The sequence below is a fragment of the Pleurodeles waltl genome, chromosome 2_1 (genome assembly GCF_031143425.1).
Source record: "Pleurodeles waltl isolate 20211129_DDA chromosome 2_1, aPleWal1.hap1.20221129, whole genome shotgun sequence".
Classification (NCBI taxonomy): domain Eukaryota; kingdom Metazoa; phylum Chordata; class Amphibia; order Caudata; family Salamandridae; genus Pleurodeles; species Pleurodeles waltl.
Window position 1 is genome coordinate 87,951,438 of NC_090438.1, and position 23,791 is coordinate 87,975,228.

At 42.6% G+C, this 23,791-nt stretch overlaps 1 protein-coding gene across 1 annotated transcript in view; it reads right to left on the reverse strand.

The window, feature by feature from the left end:
* The window catches only part of LOC138261456 (adrenodoxin-like), a 65,312-nt gene that overhangs the window by 31,731 nt on the left and 9,790 nt on the right, over nucleotides 1–23,791 (reverse strand). The window contains exon 2 of the mRNA XM_069210413.1: nucleotides 2,494–2,621. Coding sequence (XP_069066514.1) covers nucleotides 2,494–2,621 — 128 coding nt within the window. The remainder of the gene's footprint in view (nucleotides 1–2,493; nucleotides 2,622–23,791) is intronic.

Consider the following 23,791-nt stretch of genomic DNA (forward strand, 5'->3'; position numbering starts at 1 on the left):
GCTATCCAATGCAGAGGAGGGAATAAGCAGAGGGCCTTAGCCAGAAAAAGATGCACTTAATGTACAGAGTCAGACATGTCTCAACATAGACACCACCAAAGACCCAGGCAGCACAGGACTCTACAAAGTAATTTCAAACACTCGCTAGGTACAGCTGTTTTGATGCTACGTTCTTGGACTCGCCTGACATGTTGTGGAATCTATTAGCAAACTTTGAAGGCAGTACTTTCACGCACATACCCAAAGCATCCTATGCATTCTATATCTAGGTATGGAGACAGATACAGTTGGGTATATTGGCAGGACAATCAAATGCAGGTGTGCAAGGCCAGCACTTAGGTATACTTTCTTTTTTGATGTGCTCTGTGTTCATTAGTTATGTAGAAGTACAGAATCAGAGTACGGAGGGTATTTCCCAAAGCCACAGTAAACACTGGGGACTATGAAGAAAGAGTCCCCAACACAATGATAGGCTCTTCCATGGGTATATTGTATTTTGTGTCTTGAGCTTCTAACATTTTCTAACATCAAGACTTAAATCACTGTCCCCAAGAATCCAGGGAAGAGTCTTAGTTGGTCACAGTGGAGAGAAGTTTTCCAGGGGTGAGTATCTTATTATGTTTGGAGGCATCAGCAGCTTTGAACAAGAAACATATTACACTCTTCTTAGGAGTAGGGCAGCTCCTCCTGTCGTCTGCTTATATTCTGCACCAATGAGGAAGAGGGAATCGGCGAGAGGGGATGTACAGGTTGGGCCAGCTCAGGTGGAAGGGACACTCATTATACTGGTAAATAGAAGACTTTCTGCAAAGATCAGTTCCACAAACTCTCAGATGCTCTGTGAACCCAAGATCAGACCTGAAAGAAGGACATATACAGCACATTGTTTTCAAGGTGTGACAGACGTCCAGTCCAGGCAATGTCAGTCATGTACCTTCTGCCTGAGATGTCTATATTGTCAACCAGAAAGTGGACACTGGGCCAGCTTTACACCCGCAACCCAGAGAACTAACTCAGGTCCCATACTTATCGACAATTTCATGGAAACCTTGAACTAGATGTATCAAAACCAGACCGAATGGGTTTGTGATAATTCTGTCTGCAGGATACTAGTAAAGATTGCTCTTCTAATCCTGTGTTTGCAATGCAAGATGGCAGGTGTTACTCTTTCCCAACTTAAAAGTATTATATCAATGTTAGCAGTAATAAGAGTGGAGTCTCCCATCTAACATTTGAACAAGTGGCGTGAATGTCACAGAAAGATGTCTGAGAGTGTTCTTAAGTGGCTGAGTTGCCTTCATTTTCTCTGAAAAGGGAAACTGTTTGCTGTCCTGGATCTGTTAAACCCACATTGTTTCTTCTTTGGAGAAGCTGGACTGATCAGCTTACAGAAATATGGCATTTCTTCGGTAAGGTTGCCCTTATTTGAGTAAGAACACTCTTACATGTTTTTTAAAAGCTGTACTTGAGAAAATATGAACCTTGTGATCACAACAAATCTTGGCTTTAGCAAATATGGCAAATATGAGTATTTCATGAGTATGAGAGGATTGAAATTAAGGGAATAATGGCGGCACATGTCATTCGCGTACGATCATAGATTGGGGTAAAGAGCTTCTACTTGATGCAACCCCAGACAACCACGTTTCATGAGAAACCTGCACTCTGTCATGTTAATGAGGCGTCCAGAACCTCCATCTCAGAGCAAAGCAGCATTTAATGATCAATAACAGCATTGTGTATTCCATGAGGGACCACTATACACAGAGATCTATGGTAGGGATGTAAATAGACACTGTAAGTCACAACTCAATAGGACTGACATATATGTGCTTGAAAGAAGCCAAAATTGCTATTAATGTGAGCACATTTTATAAACCTCATCTTATACAACCCTTTGCTTTTCCCACCTTGGGTTTCTGAAAGCTTCCAACTGAGCTGGTCTTAACCTAAGGGACACATATTTCTTATCCAAAGAACAGGGCATAGATCCCTAACGTTAATGCTCTAATAAACAATTGCGGACTCAATAGGTGGCACCAAATAAGTGAGCATTGATGCTGTGATCTGGTATTGTGTCCAGAACTTGTCCAGGACTGCGGTTACAAGGAGCGTAAACCAGAGAAACAGACAGTGCTTAATTTGAGCCGGTGGTTTCCGGTGCAGGGCACCAGCACTTATTTTTGAGGGCAGCACTTATTTTTCTGCCTCAAGCATTTACTGGAAGCAAAAGACTCATATGGGAAAGATGGAGGAACAGCAGAAAAACGAAAAAGTGACACAAAGGGAGAAAGCAGAAAGCTGCAAGAGTGAGCTGAAGAGGCAGGGAGTGGCTGTAAATGGATTCAAGAGGCCCGAGATGGCTTTTGGATTACGCTTCCTCAGTATTCTGTGCTCACACATTTAATTGCAGCAGCCTGTTTCAGAAGAGAGCTTTGGGCAAGGGCCCGTTTTTATTTACCAATTAAGCACAGGAAACAGGATACAACATACCATAGCCCTCAATGTCCAGGTTCTGCTTCATGACCACGTCCAGAAAGCTCTCTCCCTCCTTGGCTGCGGCTGTCAGGCGCTCTCCATCCCGGTTTATATAATGCACCGTGATTTTACCCTCAGATGCACTGCAGAAAAATATGCAGCTAGTTAGGGAATGCAAATCAGATGTATCCTTTTGGTGTCAAACCTGGGGAGGGGTATAAATAAACACAGAAATGCAACACTAGAATAAGGCATCATTAGGCATCACAACATGGACATATGCACAGTGATGCTTTTATAGTTCTTTGTCATCAATTGGTAGTATTCGAAATTGGTATCTGTATTCGTAGGGCACCTCCAAATGTGAACAAGAAAATGTATGATGTGTCTTATTGAAAAAAATTACCAAGTGATTTATTATAACATATTTCAAGCCATTCTGTGGCTCCTATATAAATTTCTACATACAAAAACATTTTTAAAGTGAATAGAATGTTTAAAAGCCCTTGTAGTCATCGGTTTTAAGGTATTTCTACCTGACTCAAGGGTCCTTTTTCCAACCCAAAGTAGCTCATATGAGTGAAGGCTTCTTATCTCTTTAAGTGAATCTTTGTCTTTTGTAGTAAAAATGAATCCATTCACTCGCCATTGCTCTCAGTGAGAATTCCTCGAATGTAACGTTGGTGAGTTTCAGCCTACAAAATGTCAGGCCTCATCAGGACGATTACAAGACCATGGGGGTCATTACAACTTCGATGGACGGAAAAGCCTGTCTACCAAAGTCCCGACACGTAGGTAGCTGCCAGAGCTGCCGCCTCCCCGCCGGCCCCCGTAGTAGAGCTGGCGGCAATGCTGTAGTGCGTAGGGTGCACCAGCACCCGTTGCAATGTTCACTGTCTGCACGGGCAGTGCAGGGTCCCCTCTGGGGCCCCCTGAACCTCATCTCTGCCAGCCGTTTCATGGAGGTGCTACCGCCATGAAACCGCTGGCGGAGAAGGGAGAGCTGCCCTGGCGAATTAGGACCGCCAGCATCGCCACACCGTCGTGTCAATAAAAAGTGGCGATGCTGGCAGTCCGACTGCGGTGCTACCACTGTGGTTGTAATGTCTGAACGCCACAGCGACCCTGGCGGTCCTATGTGTTTAAGTCTGTAATTCATAAATGATCATCCTTAGTCTGGGTGATGGGGCTGTAAATTAGAAGAACAAAAATTGTACATAGTAGCCAGGTTCCCTTAAAATGGGCAAAGAAGCCCTGTTATAAAAACTCACCCCATGGGGGCAGTCCTGGCGAGTCACAGTGGGTGATAGAAACATAAAGAATGGAACAATTAATCGATGTATATTTCATAAACAGAAAGAAATAATCCACTGAATTATCTGTTCTGTAAATTCTGGACCTGATAATTCAAGGCCTGGAGACACCAAGCCAAACAACAGAGCACAGATTCTGCCCACACGCATACACCTGCATGGCAGGAGCAGGAGAAGCTCCCCTAGCTGAAGCCCTACCCCTGCCACCAGCCCCCTCGCCATTGTGAGAGAAAAGCCCCCATCATATTTATCACTTGCTCCAGCTGGAGAACTTGGGGCCCCATGATGTGAATGTGCAAGCTGACTTCCAAAGGTGAATTGGTTGAATACTGGTAAGAGTTTTAGGAGATTAAAAAAGGGAATTCTAGATGCTAGCACACCTTGTTGGTAGAATCTAGAACAACAGGCACTGAGATGTCATGATCATAACAGAGCTACATTGGTAACTGTTTTGATTTAGGTCAGTGGTTCCCAACCGGTTGTCCAGGGACCCCTGGGGGTCTGCCAAGTCTCCTCAGGGGGTCCGCGACTGCTTAGAAAATTAAAACATTTAAACAGATTGGGTCCCCTGGCTTCCAGTAATGACTTAGTGGGGGTCCCCTGGATTTCAATAATGATTAGGTGGGGGTCCCCAGGTTCCAATAATGACAATAGCATAGAAGCAGGTCCTCGTCTATAAGAGCAGGCAACAGGAGCAGGTTGATTTCATTAAATCGTTCAACTGCACTTAACATACACCTTGAATCCATGCAGCCAATAGGAAGTCCATTCTTTCCATAACTACCTGCCACTGTACCAAGCAGGAGGGCTGAACTTGTTCATGAGTGCAGAACCAAACATTGTGTGTTTGCATATTCTGCAGATCTATATGATGGTATGGGCGAAAATGAGCCCACACATTTTCTTATAGAAGAAAATGTGTTTATTTCATTGTCTTTTACAGAGGAAAGTTCAAAAGTCATTACATGGGAGGGTTTTTCAGCTACCAGTCAGTGTATTCACACTAGGGCCCTTATTACAAGATTCAGAACTACCAGATGCAATACCGTATTTGAAATGTGGACCTCAGATACTCAATAACATATTTTTCCAGGGCAATCAGTATTGGTATTACATAGTGTGGACCCACACCCAGTAATATGAAGCACCATCAAAAGCCCAGTGGGTAGTAAGAAATACATCATTCCTGTGTGCCCATAAGAGGAAGTGGAAATAAACAGCCATAATCCTCATGCCTTAGATGCAAGGGGGATGATTAACCACCCAAAGACCATCACCACAAAGACAATCTTGACCTGTGGACAGCAGCACAAACACCAGCCTACGAACATAAGGCCAAAGAACTTGATCACCCTCCCGCGATGTCAAGTTTAGTGAGAAACCTAGGGGTAAACATGGACCCAGATCTATCCCCGATACCACATAACAACAGAGTCACAAAAAGCATCTTCTCAACAATGAAACCATTATGACACATCTTCCCATACCACAGACATCAACAAAGTCTAAATTATAACCTCACCCTCAGGGTCCCAAAACGCTTAAGTATGCCAATAGCCTTTACCTTCCTGTACCCCGCTTTATAATATGTAAAACACGAGGTATCCAAAATGCTGCAGGAAGACTATTCCTCTGCCTTCACCTCAAAAACACAGTCCTGGAAACATTCCACATGCTACCAGTACCTAGAAAACCAATGTCCAAGGCACTTTGCACCATCCACAGAGTCTCCCAACAAAAGGACCAGTGTATCTAGAAATTCAAATTCAGCAGTACAGACTAAATAGGGCGCTGCACTCTAGGCTAGCACCGTAGATCGCACAATAAAAAGTCAAAGCATGCTCCACTTTTGTGGGACAAGGCATCAAGTGCTGAAACTCATTGTAAACCAATATATGAAGTATACAAAAACATTTAAAGCTCAGAAAATAAATGATAACATGACTGTTTCTGAGAAAATGACATCAACTGCTGACACAGGAATAGAACCTTGAACAGTAAAACCCTTCAGTCAATAAAAGTACAAGAGAGAGCAATGGATCAATCCTGAGCAGCACACCACGCCAAGATGATAGACGCTGTCCCCAGTATTACGACCTCTGGCCAAGAAAACTTCACAAGGACCTCAAAATAGAGATGGGATATGATACCTACCCCTTCATAAGATACGCTTCGTAACTCAATATTAGAAGTACCAGCTGCAACTCAACCACTGAAGACATGAGTTATCCCTAATGAGATGAAGCACTCCAACCAAAGTGCCCACCGCATCTCACAGACAAAGTAAACAATGTCTGGCCTGCCTCGTCTCTTTAATTACAAGATGGGGGAGTAACGCTACTCTTTCGGACAGTTCTCCCCTTCTCAATCTGACATAATTCATGTCACTGTATGATATTTACCAACCGTACTTGATCCATTCTTTATCTACAGTAGAGGCCGAGAGGCCCTGCTGACCACTGTGGGGCTACACCACCCCACTTAACTAACCACTTAAGAGTAACTCGACAAGCTTGCGAAGACCAACGAGATCTGCCATATAATGTTGGTCATCGGCAGACTCTAATATAGTTAACCCTGCAAATAGTCTTATACCCTGAGCACCAATCAGCACCACCTATAATGACGAAAGGATGTTTTCAATACAATGCGTGTTGGCAAATTTCCTTACATGACATCCCATAAAGCCAAAAATATAAAGGAGGGCTGTAACAGTCTGTACTGGCAGATCTCTGGGGGTTATTCTAACTTTGGAGGAGGTGTTAATCCGTCCCAAAAGTGACGGAAAAGTGACGGATTTACCACCAGCCGTATTACGAGTCCATTATATCCCCTGACGCTGCCAGAACAGGAAACTTTGTTTGAAAACATAAAACTACCAACGCAAAAGTAGGACCTGTAGAGCTAATCAGAGCTGCCAGTCTACCGTGGACTCTGCATCTTTCTCTCACACATCCTCATCCACCACACCGCCAAGTTCTCCCTCCCATAAGATGATAACCGCACTCAAAGCAAAGGCAACTTACTTCCAAGAATGATGTCATCTGGGTACGAAGCCACATGATCATTCCCTCTGAACAAGATCTGGTTTCACGTCATGTGTCTTGGTGAAATGGTCTTGTGATGAATGTTCCGATGCTATCATTACTGTACTAATTACCCATTTTTACACCTGAAAATCCACCTTCTTTTTGGTCACAGAATATTGGTAAGAATGCTTCCTTAATACGCATACCTATCAAGTCACCCGCATTTGGTGGGTATCGCCTTCTTTTTACTTCTGTGAACCCACCCGATACATAAAATGCAGTCATAGACTTTAAAGGGGTAATCTGCTTTTCAAACCTATGTCATTCTCCAAAAAAGTGTTCATTTTCCATTCACCATAAAGGGATCATCTTCTTAAACACCTGACTTCACTTGCATTCTTTATTCAAAATGTTGATATGTATGCATATGCAAATTCCTTGTTTGATAAGCAAGAAAGTCATTATTTGCAAGGGATCTTTTTACTCTATTTTAAATCATGCAGAATAAAAGAGGTAGAACATAGGACATGCACAATCCTGAATTTTGAGCCTAGTACACAAAACAGTGGCCCCAAAATGGGGAACAGGTTTTTGCAACCAGTAGTTATGCAAAATTTCCATTCCAAGTGGATCACAAACTGACCTAATGCATGAATATTGATGAGGTAGATTGCAGATTGTGACTTACCGACTGGATTCCACCACATGGATGGTGGCCTGATGAAGTCAGTGTTCGCATTTAAATCAAGTAAACTTTTTGTTTCATGCAGCTCATTTTCCTCAAAGGGAACAGGGCCGTTTATAAAAAAAAGTTACCTTTTTTCAAAAAGTTTGGGAGATGTCAGTGATAAACTGAACCACTGCCTACTCCCCACAAACTTATTTTTAATTCACCAAAGGGGAAATAGTCCCTTTGGAATAAGGTCTCCTTTGCAAATGGCTTACCATCCCAACACAATTGTCAGTGACTTGTGAAGGTTTTGAGACCGGATTTCAATTGCAAAACACTGATACAACTCCCATCCAAATAGCGATTCCTTTTGGAGCTGCAAACACGTTTTAAGAGTCAGTAATATCTTGCAGCTTTCTAAAATGGGGTTTATACATATGAAAATACTTTTTTACGGACGAAGACAGTCAGCATCACTGTTTGCAACAGTAAAAACATTTTGTACATCAGGCAATCTCTGCCTAAAGCGGCTGAACATTTTTGAAAGCTACCAAGAAATAAATGTAACCGTAAAAAACGTCTGGTGGACTTAAGGCATGGATAAGGTGTCCTTGCCTTTTCCTCTCAGTCTGGTGTGTGGGAGGACGTGTTTTCCTATGACTACAGCACAGAACAAGGCCACATCTCACCATCTGCCTATCTATCCTATGCAAGGCCATATTTCCAAGAGTTATATGGAGCTTGACAAGACTGAGTTAGAAATACAAACAAACTTTACGGATTTCAGAGCGTGCCCCAAACTGGATTAAGGGCCACATGTATTTGGAATTGTGATTTCTTAACTGCAATTACATGTGAATCACAATTAGAAAATCACAATGCCAAATGTAAGAAACTCCATTGAGTTTCTTTTGCGATTCCCGGTGGGTCGCAAATAGACCTACCTCATTAATCCTAATGAGGTAGGTCGTAATTTGCGACCTACTGGGAATCTAAAAAATCACAGGGACGGTAACCTGATGGGGTCAGCAGACCACCATGTCTGTAATTGCATTTAAATAGAGCAATCTTTTTTTCTTTTTTTTTTAAATGCAGTCTGTTTTCCTTAAAGGAAAATGGGGTGTGTTTAAAAAGACAAAAAATTAAACGTTTCAGTGTCATTTTTTTAAGAGTAGGCAGTCGTCTGTGAGACAATAACAAGTTACCGAATCGCAATTTGGGCTTTGTACATCCCAAAAAGCATTTTTCTAGTCACAGAATCGTCCCATTTCCGACTAGAAAAATGCTTTGTACTTGTGGCCCTAAGTGGCTCATGACTGGTTTACTTGGTCAGACTTCCTTAGACTCTGGTTAATTCTTTCGACATCTAAATTGTAACAGCATCTACGCATCTTCTAATCGGTGTCTCGGGTGCAAAAGTCTTTCTTTAAAGTTAAGTTATACATGCTGATTGAAAGTAAACGCGCCACGTAACATTTCAGAGGCACATGTAACTCACTCAGTAAGGCATCCATTTAAGGGTAAAGAGCAGAAGCATTACCTCTTTGTCCCCTTCCCTGTTCCTCTTATTACCAAATGATGCACTCATGCGTCCACAAATACTTTCGTAAGCTCAAATTTCTATAAAACATATACTTCAAACAACATCCCCCCCCCCCAAATCCTGGTACATATAGTTTTGGCTTACCTGGAAACAGCCTGTAATCTACCAAACTTCAAAATCATTTGAATTAGGCACCTGAGGCGGGAGGGAGGGATGTAATGATCAGAACAGGGAAGTCCGGACTCAGAATAATTACATTACCGGTAAGTAATCTGTGCACTACTGGTGTCCCCAAGTAACTATCTTGCAATGCCAGAGGATCCCGTCCTAAACAGTGAAATGGAGCAGGAGACATAGCAGAAGGAATTCAGTTGCAGCTGATTGGTTCCCATCTCTCAGAGGAGAGGATGATTCCACAGCTGCCAGGAAAGTTTCTTAAAGGTATCGTAAGCCATCATTGGATGGAATAAGAGGCACAGGGCAAAATCTCCATCAGACTTTCTACTGAAAACAAGAGGGAATGCAATTCAGGAGGCACTTGTAAAGAAAGGAGTAAGACATGATAGAGCTGCACTCCAGTTATTGCTGAGTTCTTTGTTCATAAGGAAACACGTTTTCATTGTGAATAACATTTGGCCCCATTCGACGAATCTGCGCATTTTTTGCAAAAAGTATTTGTCTATGTCAAAACTCTTCTCACCACGCTTCTAGTAAATTGGTCAGGTGGGGACAAAGGTTATGTGAGGTTCCCAAAATGTGTTTCTCTTTCAAAATTCCATACAAAATATTGCATAAAAACCCACCACCAAACTGTGCCAGAAGAAAGGTGGTTGTTCAACTTGAAACTGTGTAGATTGGAACCACATGGAGGAAAAGTGGGCACGTCTCAGCACCAGTGAATTGCAGGACACACCCAACAGGGTACAAATCGTGTATCTACAATGACTTCGATTACAAAACAAGACTCAGGTTCAACTAATCTCTTAATGTAAAAAAACATTGCTGAGTCTTGTTGAGTTCATGTTGATTTATCATGAGGATTAAGAAATAAAGAGCAAGTAGAAGTGGATTGTTCTGTCAGGATGACAATCATGTTTGAATTGTAAGTGGCCCTGATGAAGCAACACATTAGTGGCGAAACACGTGTTGGCCGTTTTTGATGAATAAAAACCTGGATGGAAATAAAGGAGAGCTTTTCTTATATATCTAAAGATACTGCTTAGTGTAAACCGCGACTTTGTAGAGACTAATGTTAGCCTTGCTACTGTGGGAATATGTACTGTGTGATACTGTCCTAATATGCAATTGTATGACATACCTAAAACCGTAATAGAATGTATTGTAAAAAATTAAAGAGAACAAGCATTTACAATGCAATGGGTCTCTCTCGATTTAGAGCTATTAGCTTTGTAAATTCCTAACTGGACTTTTCTTGCCACATAAATTGAAAATGAAAAGTGAAACAGCTGACACAAGTGAGGCAATTCAAAGCACCACGGCTGCCATGAGCATGAGTGCGAAGGAGAGACGCAAAAGGTAAAAGAAGTTTGTTCGCAGTCAAACGTATCGGCAATCATGCAATTATTCATGTAACAGGGTCGATTGCCAATACGGTAACAAAACTGCCCCAAAGAGGGACAAACATAAAGCATTTACCAATGATAACAAAGGATTTTTGAAAGACAAGCCCATGAACGAGTGATAGTGATGGTTAAAGCCCACAGAGAGATTACACAGGCCACAGCTTGCGCGCTCGACCTAAAAAGGAGAACAATTGGTACACAAGTTACCTAGGATTTTAAATGATATTTTTTCTCTAGTGGGAAACATACTCAAATCCTGGGTCAAGACTCAATCTCCAGTTCATAAATCAGTTTTGGGAAAAACAGGTGGGTGTTACTATGGGTTGGGTGATAATAAGTCCATCTCAGGGAGCAGGGTAAAGCCAAGTGACGTGCAAAATAGATAATTTCATTAGGAATGAAAGAGTAAAATAATTGAGCATTTCGAAAAGCAATTAACTTAGATTGGAAAGCAAGAAAACAAAAGAAAGGGCATATGAATAAACAAGGGAGAAAGCTCTAGGAGAAGACGAAAACGTAGAAGCTGAGTGGACTGCAGGCCCTGAGACCAGGGTAATTAAGCTCATGCCATGACTGAGGGCCCAATCGTGCCCCTAGAGTCCATTGTATCTGTCTGTCCATGACCTTTGTGCAAGGCCCACTCAGCACAACCAATGGCCTTGTCCAAGGGGATCTCAGGCACAGAGACCTTACCGAGATCCAATGTATAACTTAACAAAAGGAAGATATTCACCAAAAAACTCAGGTAAATGTAAGTGATGGATGTTTGCTCACATGGCAAACTGTTGTTAAAATCCATACACAATCCCCTGAAACACTTGAGTTGAAGGGGCTTAGGTATTGAACTTAAACCTCGCAATAGACGCCACAGCTGACATTACAAATGACATCAAGAGTGACATCATTATCATCAAAGATGCCATTTACGATGTTGCCTGGGACTGGTGGTATAAAATGATCAAGTGTTAGTCAGCTACACTGTACTTGCGCATTAAAGAGGTGGGCACAGTAACTACAGGGAGGGTCACGAAGGAGAATTAGCAGGGAAAGTGCAGTGAGAGCGTCAACAGGGAGGCTCTTAAGACAAGCATTTGCAATGCAATAGGTCTCACACATTTCGAACAATTTAATTGTCATCTTTTCACAACAGAGCCCACGAGCAGAAACACAAAAAAGGGGTGGAAAGTGAGAAAAGACGACTTTACAAAATAAAATAAAGATAGCTTTAAAAAAAAAAAAACTTTGCAATTTTGTTTGTCCTGCTGGGCACGTTTTTGCCAGTCACAAGCCTTCTATTTGTGGGGCAAGGGAAGGTAAAAACAGCAAATGGCACCTTGATCACGTCGGAAGCAGAGGACGGGCACTAATTAAGTTGAATCAATAAGTGCTTGATCCCTGCTCCACACAGAGGAACGGAAATGATGCCTGGCATGCCTTGACGAATTACAAGGCTGTAAAGAAGAGTGCCACGCAAACCAACAAATGGTGAGCGACAGGCGGGCTCCAAGCCCTTTACTGAACAGAACAGCGTCTCATACGAGACGCACGCCGTAGCGCAGGCACTCGCAGGGTCAACCCTAACAAGACCAAGAAAGAATGGTGACTGGGGTTGCAAAATGAGTAAATGAGGGGATGTGAGAAATAAATAGGAAGGTTGGGATGTTGGAGAAAAGTGGCTGCAAGGTCTCTGAAAAGTGCTCTCAGGAACCTTCCTTGATAAGTATGCGTTTCCACTTTACACCCCTTGGAGTGAAAGCATCTATGGTGAACTTTACAGACTTAGAGAACAACTTACAGAGGATTCACTGGGAATCTTTAAGGGAAATTCCAAAAGGGAAAACATAGGAAAACACTAGTGCTATTTTCATATTTATGAAGTTAGACAAAATATTTCAGTGAAACACAAACAGAAAATGATACAAGTAGTAGGATTCAGTTCCTCTGTATTATCATCAATCATCAGAAAAAACCTTGAAAATAGTCATTGGGCAGAAAATGGAAGATCTAAGAAAGGGTCCTGGGTGTTCAAACGAAGTGTCGAAAATTTGGCACAATAATGTGGCAAAATAAGACGGATTGATAACACATTGAGGAAGCTGGTGGAACGTCTGTCAAAGATTAATTTGTAGCGATCCCTCATTTTCTGCAGGGCTTGAGTAGGAATAAAATGTACCTCCTTTTTTGTTTGTTGAGTATGGTGTATCAGTAGGGTGAGGGATTCACTCACAGAGAGGTGTTCGAAATGGTGCCAGAGGCCACCAGGGAATTGTGGGCTTCTCTCTCAGGTGAGGGACGCAACCTGTTTTGTGGGAAACTGCGCGGAAAAAAACCTAGGAAGTTCACTGTGTTTTTCTGTTTTATCTAGGAGTCTGCTCTGGCTAATTTATGCTGTCTACTGTGGGAAAGATGTGTGGTGAATACGGGCTAGTGACAGCAGTAGTAATGCGAAGAAAATTTGTGTAGCCCTTTAAATCGTTGTACTCTGAGGATCTGGGGATGCAGGATGAGGTGTCTGACCTTCCGTCAGTTTCACAGTCTGACCAGTAGGTAATTTGTTTTAGTTATGACGTTTTGAATAGCGTCCTGGGGTGACAGAGCACTTTGCCTAGGTACACTGCAAACAAAGAGTGCAAACAAAAAAAACGGGAATCAATAAGGAGAGGGAGTTATATCAAAATAAAAGAGCATAAGTGCTGGATATCATGTAAACTAACAGTGACATCAGGTATGTACAAGCATTGGCAAAGCCAATAGGTCTCACCTATGCGAGAGCTATTGGCTTTGACAATGTGTTTTAACCATGCTATACATCAGTGTGACTGCTGTTGAGCATGGCTAAAAAGTTAGTGGCAAGGAGTGGGGTGGGGTAGATTGGTGTAAGGTAGAATGGGTTAAAGTGGAATGAGGCAGATTGGGGTAGAGTGGAATGTGGTACAGTGAAATGGAGTAGAGGGGAGAGCGGTTAGAGTGGGGTAGAGTGGAGTAGGTGTGGATTGGGGTAAAGGGGGATTAGAGTAGTTTGCAGTGGGTAGAGTGGAGCAGGTTTGAGTGGGGTAGATTGGACAGGTGTAGGTCGGAGTGGGCGAGTTAGGTAGATTGGCATTGTAGATTGGATCGGGGTAGATTGAACTGGGGTAGATTGGAATGGAATAGATTTGTGTAGATTGGTTTAGATGAAGTGCGATATACTGGGGTAGATTGGAGTGGAGGATTGGGCAGATTGGGGTGACTGGGGTAAGCTGGAGTGGAGTGGGGCAGATTGGAGTTGAGTGGGGTAGATTGGATTGGGGTGGAACAGACTGGAGTTTCGTAGATTGAGGGGAATATAGTAGAGTAGATTGGAATGGAGCGGGCAGATTGGAGAACTGGGGAGGATTGGGATGGGTTCAGGTAGACTGACGTGGAGTAGACTGAAATGGATTAGATTGGCGTGGAGGAGTGGAGTAGACTTGGTTGGAGAGGGGAAGAGTGGGGTGGGGTTGATAGGGTCAGATTGAGTGGAGTGGGCAGACTAGAGTGGGGTAGATTGGAGTGGAGTGAGGTAGACTGGGTGGAGTGGGATAGATTGTAGTGGAGTGGGAAAGGTTGGATTATAGTGGAGTGGACTGGGGTGGATTGCAGTGGAGTGGAGTGGACTGGGGTAGAATGAAATGGGGTTGGTTGAAGTGGGGTAGATTGGAGTGGAGTGCAGTATTAGACTGTAGTCCAGTGGGGTAGATTGGATTGGGGTATTAATATTGTATTTTGATCTTATTTTTGGCATAAGGTGTTACTGCACATAGTACATGTAATGTTATTTTTGCACACTTAGCAATGTTGTATAGGGAAGGGCTGCAAAGGTAATAAAAAGAGAAAGGCCGGTTTGTGTTGCTTATGTGCTTTAGTAAGTGAACCACAGGGCCTGAAAGAGCATTGATTTTTAATGGTTGTCTGAGGTGGAATGGCATGAAGGCTGCAGTGTACTTGTTGTTGAAGCATGTGTTGAGGTGTAAGTAGACACAGTGTTGGGCAGTGTTGATACAACCTAAAGGCAGATTGTGGAGCTTTGAATTTGGAAAGGCAGAGAGAGGACCGTGGAGGTGTTTAGACCCGTGGGTGGGTGCAGGAGGGATTCTCACAGTGGCACTAAGATTGTGGTGCCTGTTTCTTTACAATTAGCAGGAAGGTAAATGTTACAACTTGCACATTTGTGCAAAAAAGCACAAAGGAATGAAATTACTGGACTGGAGCCAGTAGATTTGCTGCTTGAATGCAAGTTAGGACTTTGTACTAACGTGGGGGGGTGGGGTGGGGTGAGGTGAGGCTAGGTACAGAAGAAGACTGCGTAGATGAGTGAAATGAGGTTGTGGTTTATGTTCATTGTGTTTGTGTTGGACATGGTGTCACTGTACCTGCTGCACAAATGAAATGTCCAGTCTGGAAGTGTAGCTCACAATGACCGCTAAAGAGAGAGGTGTGTAGTTGGTGTGTGTGCCCCAAGGAGGATGATAACGTGTGGTGTTAGTAAACAATAGCCATGAAAGAGCGAACATTTGTAATTTTGTGTTTTATCATGGAGGTAGGGTCTGAATACAGGCAGTGTGTGGTACCCCCTAGTGCAAGTAAAGGAACTGTGTTCTTTTTGTCTGTTTAAAAAGTAAACTGAAGCATTAGCGTAGGTTTAATGTTTCTTTGACTTCTTATTGTTCTGCTGTTATTGCACTTGCTGTTTGGAAATAAAGTAAGCTGCTGGAAGTGCCTCTTCAAAGACAGGAAAGACAGAGATGGTTTGCAATGCTTAGAAGAGCAGTGATATTGTATTGTTGTTTGTGAAGGTCGACTTTGCCTGTTTGTCTACGTTGAACTTGTCCCCGTGTAATTTCCAGACACTAGGAAGCTTTTAGCAGCACCTGCATGTTGTCTGCTTTCATTGGTAGCAGCAACATGCAGGGAGGAAGGGGTCTTTTGTTTTTATTTTCACCTCCAGCTGGGCCAAAGATAAAGGTCAAAGCTAAGGGGCCACCAGGCCTCCTTTTACTCCTATCTGAGGTTCACACTTAGATGCAAATGGAAAGGAGGGCAAAGAAAGGCTCGGACTTCACAGGTGCTTAAGAGAGGCACGATTTAGACTTTGTTCAGACCCTGTTTATATGTAGAAATACATACAGATATAACAAAATAGCAAACACCAGTGGGAAAAGACTTTGGCAGATAGACAGCAGAAGTGAAAAGAGCACTTAGGGTGTGGTCTTTGAAAGCAGAAATAGCTTATGCAGAGGTGCAAGCTTTTACTTTTTAGAGAGGAAAGGTGGCCGGGACAGATGGGCAGCTGATGAATTTTTACATCATTTTGGAGAAATCCATTACGACACTTTCGTGAAAATTTTTGAGGCACGTTTGATCTACTAATATCAAACCCATGCTGTGGGTGATGAGACTAGATCAGTGATATTGAAGCCTCAGAAGGATTCTACAGAGCTGTCTCACTCCTTGATTATAACATGACAATATTTGTGAAATTGTTAGCTACTAGCATCAATCACTGATTATAAGGCCTTAATTCTAATGGGTAGAAGGGGTTTTTAGCAGGGACACATATGTCTGAGTTATAGCAGGATAAGACCTTGATAACAGGTGTCCAGCCAGACATCTGACCGTGTTAACTGGATCTATTTATGAAGGGAATTAAGCAAGTTTGTTTTTGGATCATAATGGCTGAGACAGTAAAAGCTTTGTATGCATGCATGGCTAGAGAGTTCATTAAAAACACCCTCTTGTGAACTGTAAGAATTTGGAAGGAAACTAGACAGTGTGGCCCCCTCCCATATGTCATTTGTATCATTATGCATCAAATTGTGCAGAAATAGTAAGAGCGCCCCAAGATAATAAAACATTTTTCTAAAATATGAGGATGATCTGTTATTTTTTCTAGTGAGACTCAAATGGGGACAACATTGTAGAACTTAATTGTACATTCATGTATTATTCAATAATAGCTCAGATTTCTTCTCAGCCAAGATTAAGAAGATGTGACTAAAATCTAAGTAGAAAACCTCATTAGGAGCAAACAGGCTCACCTAGACAATACTACATCTTAATTACTGAACATGATCACTAGACCAAGGCATGGCTCTTTCTGAGATTAAGACTGCCATCAGTTGCTCACTTGGAAAAAAAAAACTCTCCCTCTCGACTGATGATCCAAACAATTGCGCCCAATATGGCAGTCATCATTTTTGGGAAACCTTTAGAAAAAGTGTCAAACCAATGCTATCACAGAGATGAACAATACATTGCACCACTTACAAGCAGGCTTCAGACCAGACCACAGAACAATGCTACTGGCTACCTCATTTCTGGATGATCCTAGGAGGTTAGCAGGCCATCGCAAGGGCAGCACTAATTCTTTAGACTTTTTTGCAGCCTTCTGTACCATCAGTCCCTTGTTGTGACGTGCTAGACTCAAGGGCACAGGCCTTTGTGATCTTGTTCTGAAATGGTTCCACTCATTTTTCACAGACTGATTTCAGAGTCTTTCTTCCATCTTTCAAGTCTACACTTAGGCAGACTGACCCCGCTCCTTATTTGCTTCTGTTCCATGGGGTGTAAAGTGTAAACACGTACTTATCAGGGAAGAATCCTGAGAGCACTTTTCAAAGAAGCTAAAGCCAATTTTCCCCAGCATTCATGTTTTTTTTTTTTTCTTAAATCTATGCATTTACTTATTTTGTATCTCCAGCCATCGTTCGCTCTTGTTTTTGCCTTAAAACCTCCTGCTGCCAGCGCTCTGCCTCTACCATATTAATTCCCCTTCGTGAAACTCACTTTACTTACTCTGTCCACCTCTCCGATGGGCGAGTACAATGTAGCTGACTCATAACACTTGATACTTTCTGCCATCTGCCCCAGACAACATCATAAATGACATCCTTGATGATAGTGATGTCATTGTTAATGTAATGTGGCATGAATTGCAAGGTTTAGGTTCCACAGGGATCAGTGCTTCCATAATTATTCTTTAAAATCTGTTTAAAAACTATTTATACTGTAGCAGGGTTGGCTGTTCCATGGGAAGGATTTGGGATACAATATTACGTTTATTAATTTTATCTCTGGCTAGAATGAAATACAAATTTCATTCTTAGACTTTTTTAATTTGTATGATGAAGTCACATTTGTAATAAAAAGGTACTTTTAGAAAGGCACCTTTTCCTTGTCTGCTGCATCTGGAGGCCCATTGCATGGGCTCCAACGGCCACCTACCAGCTGAATATTGTTGTAAAGATGAAAATAGATGTCACAGGGCCGGAACCCAGAGTTTTGCGACTCGCAATTTGCGAGCCGCAAAACCATGTGCACAACTGTGTACTTTACACTGTTTGCGATTCCCAATGGAGTCGCAAATGACCTACCTCATTAATATTCATGAGGTAGGTCGCAATTTGCGACCCCATTGGGGAATGGCAGCACTCACAGGGATGGTGGCCTGCTGGGGACAGCAGACCACCATATCTGTGACTGCTTTTAAATTAAGCAGTATTTTTTTTCTGAAATGCATCCCGTTTTCCTTAAAGGAAAACGGAATGCATTTCAAAAACAAAAATTTAAACTTTTCTTTTCATTTTTTCAGAGCAGGCAGTGGTCCCTGGGACCACTTCCTGCTGTGAAATTATGTTTTCCCATGCATTCACAAAGGGGACCCCTTCCCTTTTGCGAATGGGTTAGCACCAATTTGAAACTGGTGCTAAATGGGATTGTTCACGGTCACAAAACAATCATACATCGCACTGTGACTCGCAATTAGGAAGGGAACGCCCCTTCCTAAATGCGACTCGCAAATCATTTTTGCGATTCGGTAATGAGATTACCGAATTGCAAAGTTGGGTTTGTGCATTGGAACAAGTTTTTTCTCGTCGTAAACGGTTTGCGACAAAAAAGCTTCGTACATGTGGCCCACAGTTCTTAATTGTGCATCTCCTCTCTCCACCATCACCTCACAATCTGTCGCCTGCTTGACAGACTAGAACCTTAACACCATCAATATTCGAATTCTAACATTCCAATAGGACCACTCTTTCAGACAGCCTAGAACAAGATGCCAACAACCTATCCGAATGGCTCCACAACAGCACCAATAAAGTAGCCCCCACGACGAGCTCCATCTCCAAAAGATCAAGTAAACCAGCAAAATTGTTCACCGCCGAACTTGGCACACTCAAAAGAGACTGCAAGCAGCTAGAAAGACGGTGGCACGCCAGCGGAGACCAAACCGACCGCTCAGCCTACAAAGAACAAATACCAACTCTACATCAAAGAAGCAAAAAAGATCACCCTTCTCTACCACATCAAGGAACACGCCACCCGCCCTGAGGAACTTTTCAAGATTGTCAAAGAGTTCTCCTGCCCAGCAGCCTTAGGAATCCCCACCCAACCAACGCAGACCCTATATGACTCATTCTCCACATACTTTCACAACAAAATCTTAGCAATCTACAGTAATTTACCTCCCCAGCCAACTAACATAGAACATCTACTTACTCCATCAGGAGGATCTCACGGCCACCAAATCATGGATTGGAAGCCTCTGTACATTCAGGAAACAGCAGATCTCATGAGACTGACTCACTCCTGCTCTCCCAACAACACTTGCCCCATCACATCTTCAACCCTGGCCAGAAGGAAATCAGTTATGTCCTCACTCCCATTCTCAACACATCTATCAGAATGGCCACCATCCTCGAAGCCTGGAAACAAGCAGAAGTCAAGCTGCTCCTCAAGAAACCAAATGCTGACTGCAGCAAATTCAAAAATTATCGCTCCATCTTGTTGCTCCCATTTCCTGCTAAAATCCTGGAAAAAGTCATCAACAAACAGCTCTCCGAACACCAGGAAAAATAAAAGCTATTGGACATCTCCTAATGCAGCTTCCTTTATTGCCATAATAGATGTCATCAGGTCCCTCTTAGAACAGGGAGAGAAGGTGGCATTGATCCTACTTGATCTCTGCGCCGCATTCAACACTATTGCACACTACACCCTGCCCTTCAGGCTCCACCACATCGAGATCAGAAGCAACACCATCAAATGGATCCACGCCTTCTTCACAGGACGCACCCAGGGAGCCGCCTCCCACCTTTTACTTCAGATCCCAAAAGCACCATATGCAGAGTCCCCAAGGGTTCCTCTCTCAGCCCCACCCTGTTCAACACCTATGTAACACCACTGACTGAGATTGTGCATTCCCACAGACTGAACATTATCTCATATGCCGACACTCAACTCACTCTCTCCCTTTCCGAAGGCCACACCTCCCCTAGAGATAACTTCATCAAAGTCATGAGCCACATCACCGTCTGGATGAAATACAACTGCCTAAAACTGAATACCAAAAAAACAGAAGTGATCATCTTTGGAAACAGCTCCTCACCCTGGAATGACTTGTATTGGCCCTCAGCTCTTGGACAACACCCGACCCCAACTGAACAAGCCAGAATCTCAGCTTCATCATAGACAACAAACTTGCCTTCAAACGACAGATAAACGCTGTGGCACCATCCTGCTTCCACCAACTCCACGTACTATGCAAGATTTTTAAATGTATCCCCGCCGTAACCAGAAATACAGTAAACCAGACCACCATCACCAGCAAGCTGGACTTCGGAAATGCCTTCTACTTCGGACTCCCCGCCCAACTCCTCCGCCGACTCCAGACCATCCAGAATGCAGCCACAGGACTAGTCCTGTGTCCATCCAAATTAGCCCACATCACACCCCACCTCAAGGACCTACGCTGGCTGCCTGTGCACAACAGATGCAACTACAAGGTCCTCACCGTCACCTTCAAAGCCCTCCACAACATCTGACCTAACCTCCTGAACCACAGACTCTCCTTCCGCCGGCCTGTCAGAGAGATCCGATCAACAAACCTCGCCCAAATCCTAAGAATTTGGCGCAGCTGCAGTGGTGGTCACGCCTTCTCTTACCTCGCCATCAAGACCTGGAACGACCTACCCACACGCCTGTGAACCATGCACCCCGTCAGCAAATTCAGGAGAAACTTAAAACTTAGCTTTTTGAGGAATAGCCATCCAACTCGCAGCCACAAAACCCAGTGCCTGGATACCCTGCGGGTTGATAAGTTGCAGTCTATAAATCGATTTGGATTTGGATTTAATGCATGCTGCACTACCAAGTGTGGGAATACACCAACTAATCATAAAGGGAAGATGAGATACAAGGGCAGGAACATATTATGTTAATACAATGAGAGTACAGTATATAAGATTATTTGATATTACCACATATACCCCCCAATAGCTTTTGCAGAGGAGGGTTACACCAATAACATAATAGGTGCAATAAATCAAACATAATTTTCTCATGCAATAGTCTTTGTGCCATTTGATGGATTTTTTCGTCTTCCACTTATGGAGATGTTAGTGTCCAGATCTGTGGAGTTGGGCGTGGAGATGGCATCTGTGATGTTACTAGGTGGTGTGTATTTAGATAACCTGTCCATTCTCCATTTCTGGCCATTGTCCACTACAGCTACATTATGTTTGATTTCAACGATACTCCTTGGTACAAAAACTTGGAGTCACTGTTATTTCTTCCGGCAGGTTTTTTTTTTTTATATATACACAGTCAACCACATCCCATTGACGTGGTTTGGCTCCTTATTTATGATCATAGTAGTCTTTGTATCTTGCTTGGTGTGTAGCAATCTTGCTTCTCACATCAGATATATTATGCTCCACTCTCTCCCCTCCCCTTATCCAATTCGGAAATAATTTTGTGCTAGGTTTCCTTCTCTTAAGGGATGAGAAAGATGATAGCCCAGTGACTTGGTTAGGAGTACCGTGGAATGCCTATCACTTGTCTTGTATTGCACTTCCTACCTGTAGGTGATTGGCACAGCCAATTTGTGTGCATTCGTTTATCATTTTATTCACTCTTTTAACTATGCCATTAGCCCTAGGGCAACATAAAGCAGTTTTCTAATGTGTGATGGCTAATTTTGTTAGAAAGTCAGTGTATAGGTGACTAAGTAAATTGTACCCCATTATCTGTGACTAGGGTGGATGGTATGCCTTCTGTTGTAAATGTGCCTCTTAAGAAATTTATGAGCGTTTCAGTGGTGATCTGATTCACCATCCTAATGACTACCCAATGTGATTGGTGACTCACTAAGACAAATGCAAACCACTTTGCTACACCTTTGCGGTTTATGGGGCCAATTATACCCAGTGCGAGATTTTCCCATGATTTGTCTGGAATGGACAAGGGAATGTTGTGTACACATTTGGATTTATTGCTGTTGGCACAAATGGTACAACTTTTTATTTTATACTCAACCATGGAGTTCATGTTGGAAAACCGATAACATTCCCTATGTCTCGATTTAGTTAGGCTCCTCCCTAAGCGGCCTTCATGTACAAGACCTATAACCTAATTCCTGAAATCTACAGGATGTATTATTTTATTATTTCTCCCTCTTAGGTTCCTATTTAGGTTGATTTCAAGAGAGACTTTCCAAAAAATGTTAATCTCTTCATTAACTTCTTTGCAAGACTCGGGCTAACCCTGTCATATTTATGTTTTAAGCTGTTTTAAGGATTCGTCTCTTGCAGTATATTCCTGCCACTCCTTAGAAGGTATGGCAGGGGAATTGATTTCTAGTATGGGATACTCAAGAGTTTCATACTGCTCTTCTTTGTTGAAAGAGGCTCTGGATAGTAAGTCAGCTGCAGTGTTTTGATTTCCAGGAATATATTCCACTTTAAAACAAAAGTTCTCTAAGCCTAAAATCCATCTGGCTATGCACAGGGTGCTGTTGGAAGATCCTTTGGAGGTAAGCATATATGTGAGTGGTTTATGATCAGTGTGTATACTGAATTGAGGGCCACACAAAAAGAATTTTAAATGTGTCACATCCCAGAAACATGCAAGTCCTTCTTTTTCGATGATATAGTAATTTATGTCTGATTTTGTGAAAGCAAGTGAGGTGAAAGCCTAGTGTGTACAAAATTACATAAGTGAGGGGAGAAAGTATTGCTTCTTTGAGCTTCTCAAATGAAGACTGTTGATCCTCCAGCCATTTGTATTGTGTTGCTTGTTAAGTCTGCAGATTTTTTTAAACTTATTTCGCCATGTATTCAGCAAGTGTGAAGAATTACTTGAGTTCATCTTTGGTTTCTGAAGCAGAAGCTTTTTTTAATGGCTTCTAGCAAGCATTTCCACTGCACTAACCGCAATATGACACCTGTCTCTTTTTTTTTTAAAGTTAGCCCTGCATCATTGAGTTTGGAAAGTTCCATTCTTGATAACTTGTTAGGCTCCAAGAGTGGAACCATAAATTAGGATGTTGTCCTGGAAACCTAGAGTCTTAGGAATCCCATCCAAAATCTGTTGCTTTTGGAAGACCGCTGCCATGATGCTAGTGAACATAGTGGAAGCCATGGATAGGTCCACGATACTAAAACATATTGCTTCTCCCATCACGCTTAGCATTTTGTGAATGCGGGGTAAGGAATGTCTCTCAATCCAAATGTTATTATTCAGATCACGCAAATTTAGGCATAACCTGATAAAATCCCCATGGGCTTTCTTAGCTATAACAACGGGTGCTACCCAGTATGAACATTCTATGGCTTGTATGATGTCCAGATCTTTTAATCTTGCAAGTTCGTCCTTTAAGCATTCCCTCACCAGGTGTGGTGTAGGTCTTGTCTTGTGTGCCACAGGCCCTGCATTAGATTTCAACTGGAAATCTTTAAGTATCCCTAATTTCACTGTAAAAATTCCTGGAAATTTGATGCAAATATTGTCACCTGTGATGGACTGGTTTACAGTCAACACCTGTTCTGGGTCATTGGGATCCAGTTTGATCCCTAACTTCTTTTGATGTTGCCATCCTATGTGGTTGGAACGTCCCTCCACTGCATACACCTTACCTACTGTTGAGCGATCTTTGAAGATGAGGAGGGTTTTAACCATCCATTTAGAGGAATGGGATCTTTAGGCTATCCACTAGGTGGCATATCAGGAGTTTGCTATTTTTTACTTCCACTATCTGTCATAGATTTAAAATCTAAAAGGTTGATTAGAGTAAATGGGGAGCATGAATCTGCAAACGTTTTTATGGGGTTGCCATCAAGGAACACATTGCACTCAGGATATTTAATTTGATTACTTGA